Consider the following 26198-nt stretch of genomic DNA (forward strand, 5'->3'; position numbering starts at 1 on the left):
GCTGCAGAATGAGCGGTTTTCACTCATGCAAAATTACATAGCATTTTTTATTATTAAAAGTCATTAATATACATATATTAACATTCTAATTAAGCAATTTTTTGTTTTAAAAAATGTATCATTTTATCTATATAAAAATTATTAAAAAAAATATTTTATACACTTAAAATATTTATTTCGAATTATGAGTATTTTCTAGAATTTCGGGAATTACAAAACATTTGTTTTATTTTGTTAGTTGTGTTTACGATAAAAATATATTATATTATTCTTTCTTATTTGTTCTTATAAAAATCAATAATAAATATATTAATTGTACTGATTATATTTTTCGCAACCTCAGAGTTACTAGTCTGAGACGTATTAGTTACAGTGGCGTAGCTATGGTGGGGTGAGGGTGCGGACCGTCCCGGGCGGCATTTGCTTGGGGGCGGCATATTTGCGATGGGATCGTCTAGTGTGGTACTTAACCCTAAATATATATATATATATATATATATATATATATATATATATATATATATATATATATATATATATATATATATATATATATATATATATATATATATATATATATATATATATATATATATATATATATATATATATATGTATCCACGAATTGCAAAAGCTTAACAATAACCAATTAATTATTTTAAGAAATGCTGATTTTTATGACCATGCAAAAAATATATAGGGGGGCAGAAATTTTAAGGATCGCCCCGGGCACCACATACACTAGCTATGCCACTGATTAGTTAGCTTTATAAGCTTTAAATCCGTATCATTTCCACTAGTAATAGAAATAAAAAAAATGTCGCTGTTTAATATTTGTTGTTTTCCTCGCAATATATAAGAAAATAAATTTGCAGTCCCATTTCAGCACTTAACATGTTAAATAGCAATCTAATATAATAAGGAAAAAGCAATTGCAATAAATAAAATATTGATTGTAAGCAACAAATGTTTTCAAAACCAATCGAGCAATCTAAGGATGCAACAATTGTTTCTTTTCAAGCTAGTTCTCAGTTAGCTAAAAATGCAAATCCTTTTCTGATGGAAAAGTTGATAAAAAAGCTTTGATTGAAGTCGCGGATTCACTATATTAAAAGCTGGAAAACAAATGGAAATAAAAAGAGCCATTCAATTATCTCGAAATACCTGTAGAAAAATTGATTGAATGAAAAAAATTAATCGAACAATTCATCAGTGTGTTTCATTTTCTTTACAATCGGATGGATTAATAAATATCTGTGATGTTTTAAAATTGCTAGTTTTTATTAATTTTTTTTTGCAGATTTTTATACTAAATAATAATCTTTGGAGATTATTTTATTGCGAGGGAGAACTCAAGCTGTTGATATTTTTACAGGATTCAAGGAATACGTAATATACAGTTGCGATTAATGAGCATTTTTCAGATATTTTGCGTTTATTATTACATTATTCATGAATTATTTCTATCTAGTAAATTATTTAATACAAATAGTGTAATTTATTAGACTATTTGTATTAAATAGTTTACTAAATAAAAATAATTCCTCTAGCAATATTTATATTGCTGAAGAAAATATCTTTTTCAAATGCAGTTACATACAGATGTGAGATGGTCTAGCCCAAGCAAGATTCTGCAGTCTTTGAGATCATTCATTTCCTTGTAGAAAGAGAAGAAGAACATTGGTGTTTCCTGGTTCTTAACCGATTTCACAGATTAACTTAGTGTGCTAAATTTAGAAAAATAACACAATCGGTGATTTGATTAGTAGTATTTCTGCATTAAAAAACAAAGGTTAATTATAATTTAAGACTTCAAGAAAAAAAATATTTTGACAGATTCCCAAACAACGGAAAGCAATTACAAAAAAAATCTATCGTGCAATACCTTCAGAGAAAGATTTAATGAATAAAAAAAAATCAAGTCCTACAGTTAAATCAGTTGAAAATAAATAGACATAGCAATTTTATTATGACAATTTAGCTGTTGTCAATGTTTCTTTGAAAGTCAGATCTTTGAAGAAGGATTTTTTAATTTGGTTTGCAATGATAAATATTTAAATTAAATATATGCGTTAAATACTTGTTTTGAGTCCATATGTGTAAGTGAGCATTTTTTTAATCTTAAATAATTAAAAAAAATCGGATGAGTTTGAAAAATAGTCACACCAAAGATTCTGAAGCATTACACAATTATTTTCTGGATTTTGCAGATTTGGTCATTACTTGATAACAAGAAATAAGATCAAGTGTTTTTTCCCTACTTTCTATTGTTATTTTGCGCACATAAAACATAGTTTTAGGAAGTTGAATACAGAATGTTGCCTCACATATGGTATAAGAATGTTGGTAACTGCGACGGCACCTCAAAAAGAAGAATAGGAATAAGAAATTTATGAGAAATCGCTGGCATTGTCGCAATTTGCCGACTCGGCGCCGTTAGCCCATTGTGCTTCCTATTCACAAAATTAGAACTAAATATAAATCACCCAGGACTAATTGTGCTTTGTGGTGCACGGAACAGATGCGAACGCCTCCCACATTGTGTACACACAACGGGCAGGTGAACCGAACGCACTTAACTCTCAGGCAATAGCTTTCGAATCCATTTTTACCTTATTTTTAGCGCACGGTTTGAGTGTGCATTGTCAGAACACAAAGAGTGTGAATGTGTCACTAATGCGGTGCAATCAAATACGTATTTGAGAAATATATATATGTACAAATATTTAGCCATTGTTCTCTAATATATTAAAATAGTATAGACTTGTAATACAGATCGATCATATTGGATATAATTTGAATAACAATAATTATACGAAACAGAGGGAATGATGTAACAACTTTCAATGAACAATTCAATGATTACATTGTCGTAAATTAGTTTAGACTTTTATATGCAGATAAACTATGTTCATATTAATGAGTCTAAGTTGCACATGTAATATACTATATTGTGGGATTTGTATCTTAAACTTATCGTGTTCGATCGTTAAAAAGTAACATATATCTGTGATGTTTTTTTAGAAAAAAAAATTGTTTTGATCCATAATAGCAATATAATGAGACGATGCAATGCGAGTAGCGTCGAAGTCGGTCAACACGTTCCATTATTGAAACGTGTTTGCCTATTAGTGTTTGGTTCACGTTTTCACGCTTTGAAACCCCTGTCGGGCGGCGCACGAGAATAAATCTCGCTTTTCGTGTGTATTATAACAATAATTATCATTGTTAAGTGTGATAATAAAGGGCGCTAGACCACCTAAGGACAAGACCGGCAGCTGGCCCTGTTCCTATTCCAAATTGAGCGTGTCCAAACTATCGCACGTATTCCTTATCACCTTAAAAATTCTGTTATTGGCGACGGCGCATTTCCGACATGCGAACCGACTTATCGGCGACGATAAACCCGCATGTTTATAAAATTTAACTCTTTAGCGTCGAGATAACCTAATAAATCGGCGTGGGGTTCATTTAGTAGGCTACATCAATGAGACAACTCCATTTAGAACAACTCCGAAGGCAAAAAACAACTCAGGCGTGTTAATTGGACGAGAAAACGTGCCAAAAACTACAGGCAAACAATCAATGGAAAATTTTGCAATTAATAATAACTTCCATGAATACGTGCTAAATGCATTTTTGGTGGCAAATAACAGGTAAGATAAACAAAGCGTTTCTGTTTTTGCTTATGAAATTACTTTCGTTAATAGTATATTTTATTACTTGGTAGTTCATAAATTTTATTTCTATCTGGAATTATATTAACAGCTTACCGCTCAGGTTTTCTGCCGAACTTTGCTAGGTGGCCGGCGATTTCGCAGAATAATGGCAAACAATTATCTTTCTTAGCAAATTCCTTAGAAACCTGTAAACCAATTAAGATATTTTATTGAAATTTATTATGTAGCTTCCTCATGATTTTTCGCATAAATATATTGAGAGATAGATTTTGAAAATTCATCTATGTGAGTGTACGACGCGCTCCGAATTCAGGACTTTCACAGAGATGAAATACATTATATAATCGAAGGAATGCAGTATATTAGTTTCTTCTGAACTATAGAACGAAACGTATCGTGAAAATTGGTCTTGTGATTGTGATTTTAATTTAAAAAAATATTTTTAATCACGCCAAAATGGACGAAGACGATGCAACATTTTTGGAAAAAAATTAAGACGCGTTGTCCAACGCTCCAGTGATTGTGAATATAGTGATATGTGCGAAAGTGATTCTACTATTTGAAAACATTGAAGAAGGTGACAATTTATTTATTGGTGAAGATTTGTTTTAAATAATAGTTTCAGATAAAATTTAAATCATCGGCAAACTCGCAAATACAAATATATAGAAACAATCGCACAATGGAACGATGCGACAGTAAGTGAATTAAAAAAGCGGTTTAGTTTACGTATTATATTTTCGAGTTATTTAAGCAATCGTAGACAGTTTGTAACCTATGGTGGCCGATTGTCAAAGGAATATTTTACCCCTTCGGGGGTTCCTCAAGGATCCAATCTGGGACCTCTGCTTTTTGTGTTATTTATTAATGACATAAATACAGCAATTAAAAATTCAAGTTTTCTTCTGTACGCAGATGATTTAAAATGATATAAATGCATTCGATCTGTTGTGGACTCCTTCTCTCTACAAAGTGATTTAGACTCTCTGTGGAGATGGGCTTCCGTTAAGTGTCGGAAAGTGCCATACTGTGTCATTTTCTCGATCCCGTTCGCCATCAGCTTATTTCTACCATCTCGGTGGTAACATTTTGACTAGAGAAACTTCCATTAAAGATCTCGGAATCACTTTCGAGAGCAAATGGAGGTTCTCTCTACACATACACGACGTTTGTGATAAATCTTCCAAGATGCTCGGCTTTGTTATGAGGAATGCCTTTCACTTTGACGATCCGTCAGTTATTCGCATCCTCTATGACACCTTAGTTCGTAGCATTCTTGAATCGGGATCTATAATTTGGAATCCTCGAATAGCCAAATATTCCCTTTTAGTGGAAAAAATTCAAAAAAGGTATTTAAGATACCTTTACAAAAGGACATTTGGTTATTATCCGTACTTATATCCCAGCGCCTTTCTTTTAGGGGCGTTGGGATATGATTCGCTGAATTCTCGCAGAAAGCTGTATGTCGCTAAGCATTTTTTCAAACTACTAAAAGGTGCTGTCGACAATCCAGCTATTCTCGAGGAATTCCAGTTTTGGGTTCCGGAACATTTTCGAGAATCACGATCGAGACCTCTTTTGATGGCAGTTAGGGCTAGGACATCCGCACTTGCCGACTCGCCTATAGCTGTGGCCATACGGCTCCTTAATACGCTTGCATTACATATTGACCTGTTTAATGTTAGCTACAAGGAGCTGATCCAGTTTGTCTCATTTAATTTTGATATTTTATAATTTTTTGTTATGTTTATTATTTTTAAGTATTGTTCTATTTATGTATATATACGTTTTTTTTTTGTTTTATAAATTTAAAATTTGTTTTCGACCATCGTGGCGCATTGGGGTAACCTGTTAGGCCACAATGGTCTTAATTTAATCTAAAAAAATAAAAAAATTAAATAAAAAATAATGGGTAAAGTTCATAAGTTCAACAAGTCCCATAATCGAAACTATGTGAAGAAATAGATTTAGACAAATTTTAACTATTTTGCTTTTTGTTAAAACTGCAACAATTTCAAATAGTCGATTACTTTTTAGACAAATTCAATAATGTTTACAAGTCAAAGTAAAACCTTTCTTTGTATGAGCGAATAATTCCATGGTTATGTAGATATATTTTTCGGGTATTCAGTCCTCAACCACATATGGAATGTTGAATAGAATGGTTTGCGAATTAGATACCGGTTATATTTGTAATTTCAAATTATACACCAGAAATGCAGGAATATTCGTAAGCACGGTGATGAATATAATAAATCGATATCTAGGCAGGTGGCAACGTGTTTATGTTGACAATTTTTAAAGTAGGGTTTTACTTACAAAATATTTATTTTCACGGAAAACAGAATTTTGTGGAACAATCTGGAAAAATAGGGGTCTGCTAGAATCTCAAAAATATAAAATTAAGCCTCCTACAAACGAAAACATGGCAGAAAAGGTAAAACGTTTATCTAAATTTAGATAATGAATAAGAAAAGAACGATATCTACTTTTCACAACAACCAGATGATAAACATGGAAAAAAACAGAACTTACAATATATAAGACTAAATGTATAATGGACTATAATAAATATACAAAGTGTTAATCGATCCGATCAATACATAGTTACATAATATTTCAAAAAACAATGGAATAAACAAACAAATGTTGTTATTTGTTTATTTCAATTAACGTTGTTTTGTTTGTTCAGTGTCGATTAAAATTTGAATCTTAACAGCAAAATTAAATTCAAAGGTTTTCTTTTGCGTAAGGCTAAAGGATGGACGCATAATTTAGTGTAATTTATCGATTCTGAAGACATTTTACTATTTCTACCACATCTTGCCGTGCCCGTGCTGTCGATCCACCAGCAAGGCTTTCGGATAAGCTGAAAAACCATCATACAATACAAAGAAAAAGTTCGGAGATATATGGGAGAAGAAATTGCCGTGATTGTTCTGCACATGGAATAAGAAAAAATACAGCATACATGTGCAGAATTTGTGAAACTCCTCTTCATATTGACGTATGTTTTTATACGTATCAAAAAATGTGAATAGTGTAAATAATAAAAATAAATATAAATAGTGATATGTGCGGTTTATAAGTATAATGGTGAAAATAAATGTGTTAGTGACAGTTGTAAGCAGAAAAAGGACGCCGAAAAATTTGGTGAGTGCAAATTATATTATATTTTAAACGGATGTTTTTTATAAATCGATTATACTAAAATATAAAAGCATTTAAACATACATATTATTCAATTATAAATATCTGATTTTTAATATTTGCAACTATTTTAAATTTACATAAAATACTAGGAATGAATAATACATATTTATTCGTTCATAATTTTATTCTTTAGAGATTCTTTTAAGCTCAATAATATTTTTTTTCAATTATTTAACAATAAACTAATACTGAAATAAATTATCCGAATTGTAACTTTTTCCCCCTGGTTTCTTAATCTGTGAACCATTACGGTTTTCCAAATGGTGAGGAAATTTCTAAAAAATGTTTATAAGTTAATGGATGATATTATTTGTAAGTTCTTTGATTACTGTGTTATCTAATTTATCTATATATAGCGTAACAATTTTACTTTATAATTTTGCAATTACATACAGAATTTTAAGTTGAAAAACTTTGTTAATTGATGTACTATCAACCGGGATATTTCGATTTCTTTTGATTGGATTGCTTTTAGCTTTACCTAGCCAGACAGTTGGACTCTGAAATTCATTTCTGTTCAAGCAGTATAACATAAAATATTATTTTTCATATGAAATTAATAATTATGGTTCACACATATTATTAAAAAAAACACGTGCCGCAAAAAGGCGACGTCTCATTGCATTGCGTCGCAATGGACGACTCTTTTTACAACAATTTAAAGTAGAATATAATTTATTTTTCATTAGATAGTACGTAGAAATAGTATTCCACCATCTCTGATTATCATATAGAGGCAAACTTGATAGTATTCCAGTATTTTTTTAATAAAATAAAACGCATAACGCAGGACTTGTGTAAGTTCACTGCCAATATGCAACGTTCTTTAAATAATCTATACTTACTTAATCAACATTTTTTATTATATAATTATAGTAGTCTATTATCGATTATTAATTATTAATTTAAAATCGATTACTTATAGTATATTTCTAATTTTTATAGTGAATATACCTAGTAAAAAAAGTTGACAGTTTCTTTATTTAACATAATAATATTTGTAGGTGCAATTGATATATTGTATAATTAAATTTAATTGTCTAGTTTAAACGATTTTTTTAACTATGTGAATGTACAATTTGTTATAGCTACGTGTTTAAATATGATATCTGTCTTTAAGTTTTTTACTGTTGAGATTATCTGCTTGCTTTCCGTTGATGTTGGCTTAATTGTGAGCAAATATTTTCATAAAATATTTATAATTCGAGTGCGTTCTTTGGGTGGTGGCAAAATCTTTAATTAATTTCACCGACTGAATTTTTCTACGTAGAAATATTTATTATTGTTTGATTAACTCTTCTTCGATCATCAATAGTAACTAAGTTAAAATAAAATCATTTTAATAAATCTTCCTTGCATAGCAAATATATTTTTGGAAAGACTTTTGTAAAGAAATTATTAAACTATCAAGTTTCTTCTTACTATTTTTTCTAAAATCTGCGTTTTAACTATTTATAATGATAAAGTTGGGTTAATGTCAGACAACTTTTTCAGTAAAAAGTTAGGAAATCTCGGATCTGGATCTAATTTTTTTGGAAGTCTTTGAATACGAGTCGGCACAAAAGCTAGGAGTTCTCAGTAATAATTTGCCTAGTTGTTTTGACATAAAGTCTGCAAAAACAATTAACCCTTTATTTTTTACGTAAAGATAAGTAAAAAGTAATATGTTATATATTATTATAAAATATTAGAAATAATGTCGAAATCGAGACGAGTGACTCTTTTTTACATACAGTTTGAGAAACGTTTTATATATAATAGTTTTAACTGTCCAATGTAAATTATAAAGTACTAATATTTAGTTTTATCCTATTGTCTCTAGAGAAAACGTCGGAAAAACTTTAAGACGTATCAGGTTAATTTTTTTAAAAGTTCCGGAACATGAGACTGCACAAAAGTCGGGAATTCTCGGGTTTTCTCGACATTAAAAAAAGTCTACTAGACTAAGTTTTGTGTATTATGAATACATACAGAACCGATTAAAATATAAATTGTAAATGATTCTGTAGGTATATAAAAACATTAAAAAGTATTTAAACTGTATTTTTGCAATGAGATTTATCCTTAAAATTAAAAAAAAACTTAATGGAAATAAATAAATACAACTCAATGAAAATAGTAAATTTAATGCTTAATTTGCAACTGTTTAATATTTTAAACCAACTTTTCTGAGAGATGAAATATTCTTGTCTTTGTGGTTTATATTTATTATGCATATCTACAATATAAAAAAAAGTTTTTCACTGTATAAATTTATTTTTATTTTCTATTTTTTATTTAAAAAATATTTTTTTTGTACGTTACGCATATCTTTATTCTGTATTTAATATAAAAACGTTTTTAGATCATGCTTAGATAATCCTAACAAATCATCTATTCCTCTTAGTTTCGTTTGGAAAATAAATAGGTACAATGCTGAAAAAAATGGAATACTTTGAGATTATATTTGTTTATGCTTTCTGACAAATCACTTTCAACATTAGTGTTTAAATATAACGACTCTAAGGTTTATTTATCTAAAATTATAAAATCTAAGTCCTGAGCAAAACTGGATAAAATTAATTTGTATAACTTACAGGTAAATGGTTTAAAATCAGCTTCGGGCTTCTAAATTTTAGTAAATTTTTAATACTACTAAATAATTATTTCCTAAGTTAGCATTTAAACTTTAGTGACGTTTTTCATAAAATATATATTGAAATATCACTTTATCGAATTAATAATTTAATTAATTCATATTTTTATTAAATTTTACTGGTAGTTGAGTGTCTTGCTAGATATTTTTACCAGTATGAATGAAAATATTTATAATATATTCTCAATATGATAACTAGGTACGCAAATATCACATTGCAAATTTATTTAGTGTCACATCAGCGTTTTTTATTTGTGTTTCTGAATCAAAGCTAAAATACTGTTGTATATACTAAAGTTCCTGAGCGAGGTGTCAATAAATCAATCTTCTATTTCCGTGAAGTGTATAACACGTGTCTCTTTAATCTAGCATATTGTTCTTTTGTGCAATTTGTAGTTTATGAGACAATAGCTTGACGAAACTCATTGTTTCCACACCATATGTGAAGACCGGAAGGACGTTTTGTTTCTTTTCTTAACAAATCTTCTTGCAGCGTTGATTTTAGCTTTCTAATGACTATCGATCGATATTTTCTGGAATTTACACATGTTTTTCTTTAATTTAATATTCATTTGCTTATTCGCTTATACTTATACATTTAGCTTGAGCCAAAATGATGAAGCACCCTTTGAGATATAATATGAGCTATCTCCAAATGTGACGAGAGACCCTTCATTTTGTTTACATCCTTAGTCTTTGAGAGCACATTACAAAATATAAGATAAACAGTATCAAAAATACAGTTTATCTTATATATGTAGACAGTTTCATTTTGACAAAATAATAACATAAATATGTAAATATAATAATACAACTTTTAGAAAAGCTTTAGAGTATAATACATTAGTAATTAGTATATAAATAAAATAAATTACACAAACACAAACAAAAAGAATTTGTTGGTCATATTTTGCTATGTAGCACAATTTTTTGGATTTTTATTTATTTTAGGCTGTCATGCATATTGGGGTAACTTTTTAGATCATAACGGTCCTAATTTAAAATTTTAAATAAATTAGTTATTAGATGGATGTTTTAATTAAATGCAATTTCATGGTTAAAATAGCTTGGAAATAATAATATTTTAGTCAATTTTACTAATAAATGAAAATTTATTATGTTAGTTTTCAATGAATTGCTTTAATATTATTATCATTGTATTGAATAATATCCTCTGTATAGGAATAGCGCTTAACTTTATTTCATTCACATTTTTTACCTTAAAACATACCTGGTTGTTAAAATTTACGCGATTTAAAAATGAATTTAAATGTTAAGATTTGTTATATAATATTTAAGGATACTTCTGTTGGAAAAATATCGCTGCATCGACGTACCGAAATAGATCAAATCCGCAATCTGCCAAAGGAGTGTGCGTTGCAAGCGGCGAATTCAATTTCTCGGCAATTAACCAAATTAACCATCTGTTCTGATTAACCGAGCGCGAGAAAATCTCCTCTCGTCTTGTATTTTTTTTCCAGCGACAACTCTTCGTCCGTTTTTTCCGCTTCGACTAAATGATTATTAATTACTCGACGTTCTCTGTCTAATTATGTTTCGCGGAAGAAGGCTTTCGGGGATTTATCGGTCGAGAATAGACGGTGGGCTCTTAATAACGATTACGTTAAATCGTCAGCAATTACGAAACGAGTACAAATGTATCTTTAGACAACGTAAAAATTGCCAATTAATTACGAGTTCTTTGCGAGCGAGAATTAATTAGTTTGGAAATTGAGCGAGCGTTTACTCGGGGTACAAAGGATTCGTTGTTGGCGTTGTTGTCGGAACGAGCGGTGCATAAAAATCATCATAGTCATCTTTCAAAATGTATACATCCACAGATATTAGTTATGTGTGTTACAGACGATGCCCGTAATGCAGACATTGTATAAAAAAATATTTTTTATTATTGAATGTAGGATATATATATTAGTTTTGATATATATTTTATCAACTTTCGACATTTTTTTTAAAATTTATAAAGAGCTTTAAAAAAGGTTAGGAATATTTTAGAAAATTTTACAGGCGTAAAAAATTTTTTTTTTATATATACGTACATAAATTCACAAAGTATTCATAGAACTCATAGACATACAAAACAATTTTTATGCCATTTAAATAAAAATAATTTATTAGTAAAATTGAAAAAAGCTAAAATTAGTCTGCAATACAATTAATTTTATTTATATATTCAATATTTTTTTTAAATAAAATAATTAATGAGGTAAAACATTTTTTACCTTTGTATTTAAAATAATCTTACATTAACGAATATCAATATATTGTACATATATTTTGTTCTAATCTTGCATTTTTTGTCGTTTTCAATGTGATTCTAATCAGTATTCCTTGAAAAATAAATTGTGATGGTTCGAAAGATTCTTTCAAAAAACATAAAAACAAATTTTTGTTGAAATAAGTTATTTACGTGGCACTAAAATTAATTACATATAATTTTAAAATATAAACAGGGCTTTGGAGTCGTTTCAAAATTTATCAACTCCAGCCTTAAACATTTTAATAAAATCAACCTTTTTGCTAACGTATATAATTGATAGCAATAAAAATAATGTCAACGATCTTTAAATTATAGAATTAGGTTGAATAAATTTGGAAAAATGTCACATTTATACTTAGTTTTGTAACTGCTACTTTTAAAAAAAAAAATTAAAAAAAACATTGTATTGGATGCTATTTTTAAAAACCGTACCTTTCACAAAAAAATATTATAGTTGATATTTTACGAATCCAACTTCACGTAAAAGGCAACGATTCCGACTTCGACTCAACAGCCCTAGTTGTAAAGCTATGTAACAGTTTATGCTAAATTGTCAATTATTACTCCACAAAAGAGTTTTTTTCGCTAATTTGTTTCACACATTCTCGGACATTAGACGAAACGTCCGAGATTCGAAGACATCGCCGCTAACGCATATTACAAACACACACAGCCCGTCTTATTATTATTTAAGTTAATAACTTAACGATCTGTGAAAACGGACGGGCTATCCGGCTCATCAGCAGATCGTAAGCGAGATTGAAGAGTGACTTATTGGCCGCACATGTGCCGCTCTTTTTACTGACGAAACGAAAAATAATTATAGACTCTGTCTCGTCACCGGCGGATCTTAATTGAGTTTTTTCATAGTCAACTTGGCGTCAATTGACCGACAAACTCCCTTTCTCCGTCTCTTTCCCTTGCTTGGGCAGCGCTCTCGCTCCGATTTTAATTACAAACGCCATTAAAGCTACGAATCGCAAACGCACAAATTGTCATCGGGACTATTTCTGTTTGTCTCGTTTTGGAAAATCAAATTAGAACTCGACGGCCCAAAAAAATCGTTTATGAAACTTGATTATGTTCGACAATTTGCTACGTCAAAACTTTTACGTTGTCTATTTTTGCTGCGAGATTAATGGATTGCGACTCGCCATCTACGTGTCAACGATCAGATATATAAAAAATGCTTGCATATTTTTGATAAATTGTTTTTAATATTAAAAATTAAATGGTCAAACATAAAAATAGAGAAACGTTTCGGGTGGATCGCTATATCTTTCAAGGGGAAGTTCGTAATGAAAATGTTCTAATTATTGACATAGATTTATCTTAGTGAGAAACAAATATTATAATTTTAGTTTTAGTTAGCTAGCATTTGTAGAAAAAGAGGTGGGACTGGGAGTAGTGTAATATATACATTACTAAGAGTCCTTGATAATATTATGAGCTGATACGCTGGCAAAAAAAGTTTATTTTCTAATTTCGGTTCAATTAAAAAAAATATGTCGATTCGGTTCAGCTTAAAGCATTTTTTTAATGTTTTTATGTATTAAAAAATATTTTCTACTATAATTTAAAACATTTCATTCCTTAAAGGTATATTAATTACAACTAAAAATATATAATATATGGCAAAAATATAATTTATTAAACGAAATAAATTAGTAGTTACCTCTAATTATTAAATATCTTTCAATGTATTTTCATATTACTATTTTTATTGACTCGTAGAATAAACTTTAAACCATAAAAAGCTCTTTCAACACTAACTTGTACTGCTGGAGTTCCTAAAATTACAACTGTAATTTTATATAAACGAGGATATATATTTTTATTTTTCCAAGCAAAATTTGTACATGGTTATTCAATGTGAATTCATTGTTTACATCTGTAGATATAGGGAAACTATACGTCTATGGCTAATTCTTTACTTCTTAAAAATCACTCTAAATCATCTACTTTTCATCAGATGTTTCAGTATATGATTGTGCCTTTTAATTTGTTCCAAATATTTTTTAAATGTTGCATAGCTTGCACTTTTTTTTGCACCGAAATTAACCTATATTTTTTTTGGTTCATCTCCAATTTTTATTACGACAAAAATAACGTTTTTTTTTCTGGTATTTGGATTCGTTACAGTTTTAGTTCGAAGCCCTGTTTTAAATTTTTTTTACCAATCTCAAAAATTTTATACAAGTTTCAAAATATATTATCGTATAAAACTAGATTAAACATTTATGTACATATTCATTGTCATCTAATATATTTGTCTTGCGTTTGGGGGATTTACAATTAAATTTTTTTTTTTTTTTTGTTAAATTTGCTTTTCGATGTTTACATAAAAGACATGTTTGTATATGAAAACTAAATTCTACTAAAATATGTACTAATATTGTAACCAAAAAAATTTTTGAGAGAAAATTGAATATAAATTCAGAAAACAGCTACATAATTATGAAATTCTATCTGCTGATAATTTACACATCCCTTGAGCATTATCTATGAGACTTGGCACAAATTCCTTTACATATATTGCATTTTAAACCTAGACTTAATTGCATTTAAAAACTAGAAATAATTGCAAGGAAATGTTTTTTAATGATAAATTCGTGCAACTTTAATCAAATAAAATCAAGTCAATAAATAATATGTATATCATATTATTAGGTATATAACCGTTATTTTTCTTATTTGTTTTTTTAAATTTAGCAATAAATATTTTAAGTGTACCTACTTATTATATTTTTCTAAACGTTTACGTATTATATTCATAATTTTATTGTATTAAATTGTAACCGCAGAACGAATTATTTCTTACTTAAACAAAATTACGTTATTAAAAAAATAATATAAATATGTATAATATATATACATATGTAATATACATTTTTTTTATTATTAAATATCTTCAGCCTAATTGAGATCTTTTCTGTTTTGTGAAATTTATCTTCTTACCATTATGCAATTTATTTAAAAATTCATTTTATATACATAAATTAAAATAATAATTCCGAATTATTATTAATAATTTCTGGAATTTCGGCAATTACAAAATATTTTTTTTATTGTTAGTTGTATTTTTTTGAATTGTATTTACAATAAAAACATATACTTTGTAATTGCCGAAATTCCAGAAATTACTCACATTTCCGAATTAATATCTTATTTCAGTGTATAAAATGAATTTGTATATAAATTGCTAATTATTGTATATTGTCGTAAAAATGTGCAATTTGTTGAATCGCACACTGAAAGCTCTCAACAGTTGCATCCGATTTATCGGCGCTCGAAAAAAGGTCTCGGCTATCCATTACCGCTCCCTTCTCTCGCGGCGCGAACGTAACGAGGGGGTTAATTGAATCGGCCCCGTCCCCTCCCCGTCGACAATCGATCGCATCGGCCTTTCGCCATTGGCCGAGTCGAGTCTAGGGGGCGGAGTCGGCAACGGCCCGACCCGTTCGCTCCGCGACTCCGACTCCAGTGAGCGCCGAACGTTCGCACGACGCGCACGCACACACCACACCGCTAGCCGAACACTGCTATGCGGCGTTCATGTTAAGGAGACCGACCGATCCGACGGACGTTAGCATGACGATTCAAAACTTGACGGCCGTCAAGCATTCGCACCACAAGGCCATGGCTCTCCCGACGGACACCACCACGCCCACCAACAACAACAATCCGAACAAGAGCGCCAGGATCAGCTTCAGCGTCGCGTCGCTCCTGGCGGACACGCGACCCTCCAAGCCGCAGGATGACGAGGACGAGTCGACCATCAGAAGATCCACCTCCCCTTCCATCCAGTCCTCGGAAGACGAGTACGAAGACTCAGTGAACCAAGAAGACTCGATAGTGGACGTGGAAGACCTGAACGACGGAAGACTCAGCGAAGACGAGTCTTCCTCGTTGTACAGGAGACAGAGACAGTTGATGCAAGACAGGGGGCAGAGTCTGACGGGGCAAGGCCCTATCAGACCGACCCCTTTCAGTGCTCTGGCCGCGGCGGCGGCGGCGTATCAGGCGGGTCTCGGGGCCCATCCGGGGCCCTGGGTCTCGTCGCCGGTGATGGGGCCTTTCGGACCCACCGGACCCATGTTCCAGGGACCCGGCTTTCCCGTGTCGCATCTATCGTCAGGTGGGTGTTTTTTCTACTTGGATTCTTATAAGAAAATAGTGCGTCGCATGTGTCGTTAAATCCGACAATAGTTTAGTTGTTCAATATTTAACGACACATTAACGACGACTTTTAGTACCTAAATTTACATACAGTGAATTTTTATTATTTGGCTAAATTTTTTGTCTCAACACATCGCGGTCCGTTCCCGCGTTTTCGCGTGATTGCGACTCTTCTCGGTCAATAAATGCTTAGACTTTTATATACAGATGGCAATAAATACATTTAAAATTATTTGGGTAGTTTTAAAAAAGTGTCACGTTTTGTCCAAATATAAAAATATATACTTTTTAAAATTCCGTGTTTAATGTGTAAATTTATATTAGCTAATATATAAGCAAATCGAAGTATATAATATTAAAAGGTATTTTATTTCTGTGGATTGTCCTAGGAATATTATTATTATTTGAATTCACACATTTGTGCAATATTCCTTAAACCGTACTTATACCTATTATATACACATATCAATTATTGCTATTTCTAGTATTAAATCTATGTACATCTGGTAACATAATATTTTTTAACATAAATAAAACTAAAAAAACGTTTATTTACAAAACATAACTATTTCCATTGCTTCTTTTTGTAATTTTTACAATATCATCTAAGCTTATTTGTAAGCATACACAATATTATTAAGATGAGAAATATGTTAAATATAAATATAAAAAAAATCTACAACAAAATTATATATGCTTAATGAATTAGATAAGACGGTTTTGCAAAATTACAAAATAGGGAAATAAGAGTATTTTAAATAAAAATATAAATATTAGTTGTAGAAGTATAATTGAAAGATTGGAATAGTTGTATATTCAATAAATATGTAAGTTAGAAAATAATATGCTACTAGAGTATTTTATTTAGATTTAATACTAGAAATAGAGATAATTGAAGGATAGTTAGGTATGAAAAAAATAATATACGGAGGTGTGAATTTGTATAATAATATTTCTAGGACAATTTGCAAAAATAAAAATGTAGTGGTTTTCTTCAATGGAGTATTTATTTATTAATACACACATGTATTAATAAATAAATTGGTTATATGGTTCATTTGCTTATATTTGTTTAGTATATATACAATTAGCAATATTAGCTAAATAAATAAATACTGCACAATAATACGAATTACTAGGTAGTATATATAATATTATTGTAGATCATTATAACACATATTTTTGATCTAAATATTTGATAATATAAACTATTAATGTAATGGGATTCTTAACAACGTGTCTATGAATATAATTAATTGATTAAACTTCCATTCAGTTAAAGTATAATAGTATAATATTTTACACTTCTATACAATAAATTAAATTATCGTCGGCAAACAGATGTACCTAACAATTTTCTACCTTATTTATTATATCGTTAATTTATATTAGAAATATGTTTATTAATAAAAATAATAAAAAATGATTGAATCTATGATTTACATCCACTTATAATATATTTATTTATTTTAGGATAGAAACAGGTGTTTATAAAATGATTGATCATATCATTCATATTATTTTAATTCACACAATTCTTTTTTCAATATAGTATATTAATATTATACATCAACTAAATAATAAATTTAAGCATAATCTGAATATAAACATATTTATAAAAAAATATTATAACCTAACATTTTTTTTGTTTAATCTAAACAATAATGTTATATATATATATATATATATATATATATATATATATATATATAAACTTAAGTGGATTATTATTATTCATATACTTAAAATGATTTTTAACTCTTACCTATATCCATATAAAAAGTAAAATATTATTTAAAAAAGCTGCAGAATTATAAAATAAACATGCGACGGAACTAAATAATTTGTGCTTTATAATTCTTTGAAATATAAACAATATTAGAAAATTTAATTAGGTTAACGATTTAATATAATAATGTTTAATTAGTCTGCGGGAAAACAATACTTCAGATAATTAAATAGTCGTTATCATAATATAATAAAACTTAACACGCAGGTCAATTGGCCATAAACACTATCTAAACACAAATATGTTACAATATTATTGTTTTGCTATAATACTTTACGAGCTGTCATTGTGAGTTATTTACGGAATGAGATATTTCTAGCACTGCAAAATTATATACCATATAAGTTTGATGATATTCGATTAAATGTTGACGCTTAAAGAAAATCATACGGGCGCATTTTTATGATCGACTAATTCATTTATGAACGGTTGTTTTTTTCAACCGACGATTGTTATAAATGAACGATTCCGATTAGCGCTCATTGTAGATAATATGCGCAATGAAAAATGGCGCTAGCTAGCAATTATGGATTAGTTCACACCTCCGAGAATTTTTAGAAGCAAATCTGAATCGTGCGAAAAGTTAACCGCTAGGAAGTCGGTTAATTGCGACGACAGCGACTAATTTTCCTCGTATTACGGTTAAGTGGATACACGCGAGTATTTTACGCGATTAATTGTTACGATCGGGTAAATTTCAAAGGTGATTTATGAACTAATATACTATCGATACACACCCACGGTTTATTGTGTGAAGGAATTTTTAATAAAAAATATACGCTATGGAAATCATAACTGCGATCGTTAATCAATTTAGGATCGAAATTTATTACCGATTATTGTTATTTTATTAACATAATGCTGTAAATTGTCATGTCGTACTTTTTACGCAATGCGATAAGTATAAGCGACACTTGATGTGAATCAAATAAATTGACCTTAATTAATTATTTACTGTCGACGATTGAATTATGTGATTGTTCTATTTTAATTTAGCGTCAGATTTTAGCTTTTTAATGAGTTATATATAACATTTTCAATTCTTTTCAATTTTAAGCTAATTGTTGATTAACAAAAATATAATATAAATGGTTAAATTAAATTTATTAAAAATATATAATACAAATTTAGCACTGAGGCTGAATTCATTTTAAATTTGGAGGTAAATAATCAATTAAAATCATTTATTAAATATACTAGACGTCGGTCCCTCACTATCGTGAGGTACCGCAGCTAGTTATTAATTGTTAATTTAAATTAAAAACATTTATTTTAACCTAAAAAAATATGTTGTAATATAATTTACTTTTATAAAAATATAATTAAATGAAAAATATTATAACATAAAGTGGTTGAAAAAAGCAATAAAGTAATCGAAGTATATTTTGATTATGTACTGACAATGTATTTGCAAAAAAATACATTTTTAAAACTATATATTATAAATTTAATTTTTTTCTTCTTCTAAATCTTTATTCAATATTATAATTGTGTAATTTTATTTTTAATGGTTGCATTTTATATAACAGCAATATAATCTAAATTATTCAATAAAAATACCTATAACAATTAAACATTTTATTACTTTTATAATACATTATTAGCTATAAATCATATTAAAAATACATCTAAAACTGAATTTATAATCTCTTTATTACACAATTAGACTATTCTATTATATAACTATAATCTAAATGTGTGATAAAAATATGCAAAATAATTTTAATCGTTGAATTTATTATCACTATCGCGCAATTACATCATTCTCTCTTACTGAAATGATCTAATTGTGTAATAAAATCGTCGCCATCTTTAATAATTGAATAGATGTTTGAAAAGCGCATATTTTACTCGTTATTAATACATAAACAAATATATATGCATATGGTAAAGCGCTAATTAATTATACGTAATGCGGTAGCGAGTGGCATTAAACGAGCGCCTTTTATATACATTGTTTTATAACTATTCATCGGCTCGGCCACAGGGTGAACAGGGTTTTATTGCCCGCTCTGTATTGTTACGCCGGAATAATAAACAGGCGCTTATATCGTCGTTTTTTATCGCCCGCTTCTTAATTAGGCACACGTAGGTACCTGCGTATCATAAGGGGAGTCGTGGAAATCCTTCGGATTGGAAACTTTTCCGGAAGCTGCTCGAATCTTGTTTCCGTGCCGGTGCATTTGTACTTGCGGCTTTTGAGATTTTATCGGATTTCAATTGATGCCCGACATTTCCCATGGATGATGCGCTGTAATCTACATAGATTCAAATGTCATCCACTCGCCCCGGTTTGTTTGTTTCTGGGAAAATAGGGCGGGTTTGTGGTATAAAATAACCATTTGTTCCCAAAGCGTCGGTCAATAGTGTCGAATAAAATAAATAACTCGGGAATTTGTCGAACTAAGTTATTGTATTGAAAACATTTTTTTTAAAGAAATATGATTTTTTGTGTAAAAATCTTTTTTTTTATATAAAAAAGCTATATCTATATAATTATTGAACATATTTCTTTTTTGTAATTTTAGAGTCATTAGAGAAGCTACAATTTGAGCGGAACAGCAACATAATTAAATCTTTTTGTAAGTTTAATTCATATATTTCATAAAATAATTATGTATTTTAATTATAGTAATTTAAAGCATGCTGTAAAATTTTGATCTTAATATTTTTCTTTAATAATAAATATTGCCTTAATACAAAATAGACCTAATTAAACGCAAAAAATATTTATGATTAAAATATGTTTTACAAAAAATGGCAAATTTTAAATTGATAGGTATATATAGAAATAGTTATTTCTATCTTTAAAAACGCATTTAAACCTGAGACTAAAAATACACTATTTGTATTGATTTAAAAGCTTTTAAAATAAAGATTTATTTACAATTTAATATAGTATATATATGTTATAGGTTTATAGCTTCCAATAATATCTGATATATTTTAACAATACAAACTAAGAAACCACCTGAATATACATACATATATGTATGTACCTCTTTAAAAAGGTTTTATTTATTTAACATTTACGTCTCTCATAAGCGATAAATATAACTATATTTAAAATTTGCTTCAATCTGTTAATAAAAAATACTATGATTTTACTTTTCTTTACAAATAATTTTTTTTTAAATATATATATAGTACTCTAAGCATTCAATTATTAAAACCACTATTTGTATTGATGTTAAAAGCTTTCAAATTTAGATTTATTTACAATTTAGTATCTTAAATATATTTTTATGCTGTGTTATAGGTTTATAGGGTTTAATAACATCTGATATATTTTTTAACGATGCAAATCTTAATATATTCCTTTTTAATAAACCATAGATTTATTTATTTAACTTACTTCTCTCATGAGGGATAAACATATATAGTATATATAAAAAAATGCATCACTCTTTATTTTTAAGTATTATCTAATATATAAAACATGGATCAATTTTAATTTAAAAAAGTAAGTCTTTTATATATATTTATTCTATTTGATTACTTACATATAAATATTTTGCTAATAAAACCTAGAGTAAATATTGTATCAGTAGATGTAAATGTAAATTTAATATTTTATAAATTTCTTATAATCGTCTGCGAAAAAGTTATGGATTTTTTTGTTGTAGTAAATCTCGGTTATTGTAAAATTGCAAATTTCTTTAATTACGTGGTATTTTCGAGATGCGATATTGTCATTTTATACGTAGGAAATTTGTGGGAATAAAATGGCATCTGTATGAAATTTTTGTTGCAAACTGCTGTTAACAAAATAAATTATGTGTCTAAAATAAGTACGTTTAAATTTACACATTGTTTTTCACACGATACTTGCTTTTAATCTTAGCAACGCTAAAAGCTCATTTATATTTTACTAATATCTAAAATTCAACCAGTTTACGTAAAAAAATATTTTCAGTGTTATGTTGCAAGATAGATTAATAGATTTTCTTATTTTATAAATATTTTCAAATGAAGCTTTGGTTTCATTCTGAATACGACCGAGAATCTCTCAAACCATTTGATAATCTGTAACATGTGCTTTTTAAAAACAGATTAAATGTTGTGAGAAAATTCAACCTTTTTTTCTGATTAATTAATGCAACAAGGGAAATAAATCTTTGCAACCGCCTTTATTTTTTATTCTATATAATGGTATTTTATACTAAAAGTTACTTTCTCAATTAATTTAAAAATGAAGAAACTTAAATTTTTTAGATATACAAAATCAATGTTGCAATCGTCTTAACTTTTTATTCTATATAATTGTATTTTTTAACTAAAGGTGACATTCTAGATTAATTTCAAAATTAATAAATTCAACGCATTTAAATTTGCAAATTCTAAGATATATAATTTTTTTTCATATTTCCTATACAATAAAATTGGTTTCTAAAATTCTCTTATTATTTTTGACTTGTGTCGGTTTTAATCCAGGGACGTAATTATAGCTATTTTCTATTTAATTAAGATTCTTAGTATATCATTAAATGACGCATTTTTCTGTCTGATTAGAATCCACGTCAAAAGCAATAAAATCATGCCGTCGCAGTTGAAACGCTCGGGTTTCTAGTGTTCATATTAATACTTTTTATAACAATAGTACGTGATAATTAAATGAAGCATATCTAAACCGAATTTTCCTTTGTTATCGCAATAGAAACGCTCGATATTATAACAATAAGTGATAATCAATGAAACACATCTATACCGAATTTATATGCGCCGTCGCGTTCCCACTACGATGGCGACGGCACGATTTTATTGCTTTTGACGTTACTTCTGAGAAGTGATAATTGTTTTTCGCGCCCTATTATTGACCAAAATTCGATTTGAATATACTTTGACCAACATTATTATATCAAAAGGATAGTTATCGTATTTTTAAAACCTAGTGTAATATCCAAGTGTAGGATATGCAAATTGCGACATTTTGCTGTACTTATTTTCTCTTGAAAGTTTAATTTGATATTTTGTATTTTAGACTTGACCAAATGAAAGTACTAAAAATATAATTAGTTTTAGAATTTTTAATTAGGTTAGGTTTGGGTTTGAACAGTAAACTGGCAAAATGAGTTTCATATACATTTTAGAACTGCATATAATTTCACTAGCGCCTATCAGTTGAATTATATTTTCGCTGGTACGATCTACTGGAATAAATGTATTTGGACTTTACTAGTGAAAATATAACTTTGCTGAAACATACACATTCACTGTAACATTTATACATCGCATATAAAAAATAATGATGAATATGTAAATGTATGTATTACTACATATTGAAAGGTTAAAACTATATAATTTACTAGTACCTGCTTATATTCAATACTAAAAATATATATCTACCAGTGAAAATGTATTCCGATATGATTACACTGAAGTGACATATTTTTAAATATATTTACATTCGAGACTGTTTTTTAATATTTTTATTTCATTAAACAATTATAGTATTTAATTAAATGGTATGCACTTTTCTGGGGAAATTCAATGGGGGAAAACTCTCTCATCTGCTTCTTCCAAACGACTTAGTTGTCTCTTTTTTATGATCCTGACACAGTTTTTTTGTGCGTTCTGTTGATGTTGACTCTCACAGCGCTTATTGCTTATTTATTTTTTGTGAATCTTACGTTGTAACATGACAGGCGTAACCACAATGAGTTGCAACGGAGTAACCACAATCAAAACCTACAAAGTTAGTGGTGAGACACCAGACTGAAATCAATTTATAAATTAATGATAAATTAATTTTTTTATAAGCTATTATTATAGCTTATTTTTAATAAATGCCACAATGTAAGACTTTATTTAATAAATCTAGAAAAACCTGAACTGTGATGATTGATTAATATTTTAAATATATAATAGTCTCTAATTCCGAACTCTCAGATACGATAAAAAATTACATAGAAATCGAATTCGGGTTTTAGGTATTAGTTATCGACTATTGGTCTATTGTGTTAGTTAATATTAGTTATTCTTTGGATTAATCATATTTGCAAATTAATGTAAATATTTTTTTAAGCAATTGCATACTATGGCACTTTATTATATATACGGCATAAAAAATAAACTAGATAAGATATACGAAATAAAAGCTTATCTAGCTTATTTTTATAAATCTGTACTCGTTTTTTGGTATGGGCTTAAAATGATTATAATTTACCACCGTTCAATAAATACTAGTACATTTTTAGAATGATAAGAACGATAACTTAAAAAACACATCAGCTTTATATAAGAACAACTAGTAGCTCCATTAATTATTAGATGAAAAAACGAGTAAGCATGTCAGAAATATAGTTGTTACTTTAATTCATATTTTACGGTTTCATATTTTACTATTGATGGTTCGATTTTAACTCTGATTTTATTCTGCGACTACACTATTTATATTTGTACATTAAAATAAAATAAAATATTCTTCAACGGATTTAATGAAACGTTCATTACCTGTATTAATTAAAATTTGTTTTAATTATTAATAAAAAGCTCATTAGTTAGATTAATTACCGTTTTACAAATAATACATTATCTCAGACGATAAAGCTAAATAATGTTATACGAAAACAATTGTACAACTTTTTTCAAACGAACGGTGCGATTTTTACAGTCGCCTGTTTCAGAACTTCCTCATTGTTGGGACTGCTAATAAACGCTTCTTTGTTGATTACGCGAAAATTTGCATATGTCCGTAATTAGCGTCATACAAAAAGGCGTCGAAAAAAACCGACAATGGCAAAACAGTTAGAAAAGGGTTTATATGTATTTTACTCGCGCCGTTACCGATTCGCATTGAATAATGTAATCGAAACGATTGTTTTCTATTGAGACGTACTACGGTCAATTTCACAAAATGTCTTGACGATAGTTCGGCCAATTTGTCGGGGCGTTATAAAAATAAGGCTATTGTTGAAAAAGCGAGTAGAATTTTCAATTACGGCTTAACGACCAAAGGCGCATATCGCGAGGCTGTAAAATTAAGGGGCAATAAATATAGCGCGCATTGTTTATGCCATTTAAACAAACTAATTTGTTGCTGTTTATTGCCGTGAAACAAAAATTCTGCATAGAACTTGTTGCAACGAAGCGGCGAGATAACTCGCTACTTCCCATAAGTAATTTACACAATGCATAATTTATATTCACTAGACTTAGTACAGTAATAAATTTATTCAATAATACTGTACAACAAGATATCTGACACATACATTAGATTTATATGTAAAATATATCCTGCATTGTTATATTTTTCTATTATAGTCAAAGTTTGAAGTAGTTTTTAATTACAAAAAATTAAAAAAAAATTTTTTAATTTTATTTTTCATTGTTATTATTATCATTGCAATTGAACTTAAAAACAAGAGCATTCAAATTAATAAACATTTGATAATTATAACTATAAAGTGGACATTTTGAGGATCACAGATTAAATTTTAACATCAGATTTTTATTGCGTTCACATATAGATATTTGAACTCATTTGAATATTTAATTACATGCATCTAATTAGATTATTTATATTTTAATATTTAAACATTCGTATAAAGGCATCATTAAATATGTATAAATGATGTATTATGTATCCTTTATTTTATTGTAATTAATTACTAAGATTGATTTATTAGTAATGGATATAAGATCTTAAAAATAAAATATTGAGAGTTACTGTATATTAATAAAAAACAAAAATCTGATGTTTGTATCAAATATCAACACTAATAGTTAATCGTAAAAAAACAGTTAAACCATCATCTGGTTATGAATAATATATAATGATATTGAATCTATCTAAACTAACTTCTGTCTTATAATTCGTGAATAAAAAAGTTTTTCTGGATTTATACAATTAATTGAGTGAATTTATTGACATTGTTTTACTCAATACATACACATAAATATATTATTTTAATTATCACTACAATGTGCTTTATAACTTTAATTACAATAAGTTTTCCTTTGAATTCCACCAGATACTAATAAGATTTGGTACTGGTCCATTTGGTAGTGAATCATTTTAACAGCATGCGACATATTAATTTATTTTAAATCGAATCGGCGTCTTAAAACAAGACCGAAGAACATGTTTTCTGGCCGATTTAACAGTTGTGTCGCTTTGCGAATCGGCGAGCGTAAAGACCGTCGTAAAAACGCAGTTTCGATTGAGACGTTTCCGCCTTTAATGAATATTCATCATAGACTAAGCATAATACCAGTAAAGTGCGACAGTGAAAAGAATCGGCTCGATTAACTGGTTATCCGGCGATTTATCTTAATTGCCAGATTCAAAGCGAGGCGGCGGTCGTCATTTGCGAGCGATTATGAGCTTTAATTACCTTTGATTTACGATATTAATTTCCTCCAAAGGGTTGCTTACCCCTGTATCGCCTTGCATTCCTAATTGGCTTAACAATACGCAGGATC

General features: G+C 28.7%; 1 protein-coding gene across 2 annotated transcripts in view; it reads left to right on the forward strand.

Annotated features, from left to right (window-relative positions):
* Positions 1–15230: 15230 nt before the first annotated feature.
* LOC148227858 (muscle segmentation homeobox-like) overlaps positions 15231–26198 on the forward strand; it is a 28436-nt gene continuing 17468 nt past the window's right edge. The window contains exons 1-2 of one of the 2 annotated variants that reach the window (XM_088202397.1): positions 15291–15944; positions 20303–20356. In XM_088202397.1, coding sequence (XP_088058523.1) covers positions 15362–15944; positions 20303–20356 — 637 coding nt within the window. In that variant the 5' untranslated portion in view covers positions 15291–15361. Of the gene's footprint in view, positions 15945–20302; positions 20357–26198 lie in introns of both variants that reach the window. The other variant, XM_088202398.1, reaches the window with a different exon arrangement.

Source organism: Plectrocnemia conspersa, unplaced genomic scaffold (assembly GCF_051122295.1).
Source record: "Plectrocnemia conspersa isolate PC_06_02 unplaced genomic scaffold, ASM5112229v1 ptg000013l, whole genome shotgun sequence".
NCBI lineage: Eukaryota > Metazoa > Arthropoda > Insecta > Trichoptera > Polycentropodidae > Plectrocnemia > Plectrocnemia conspersa.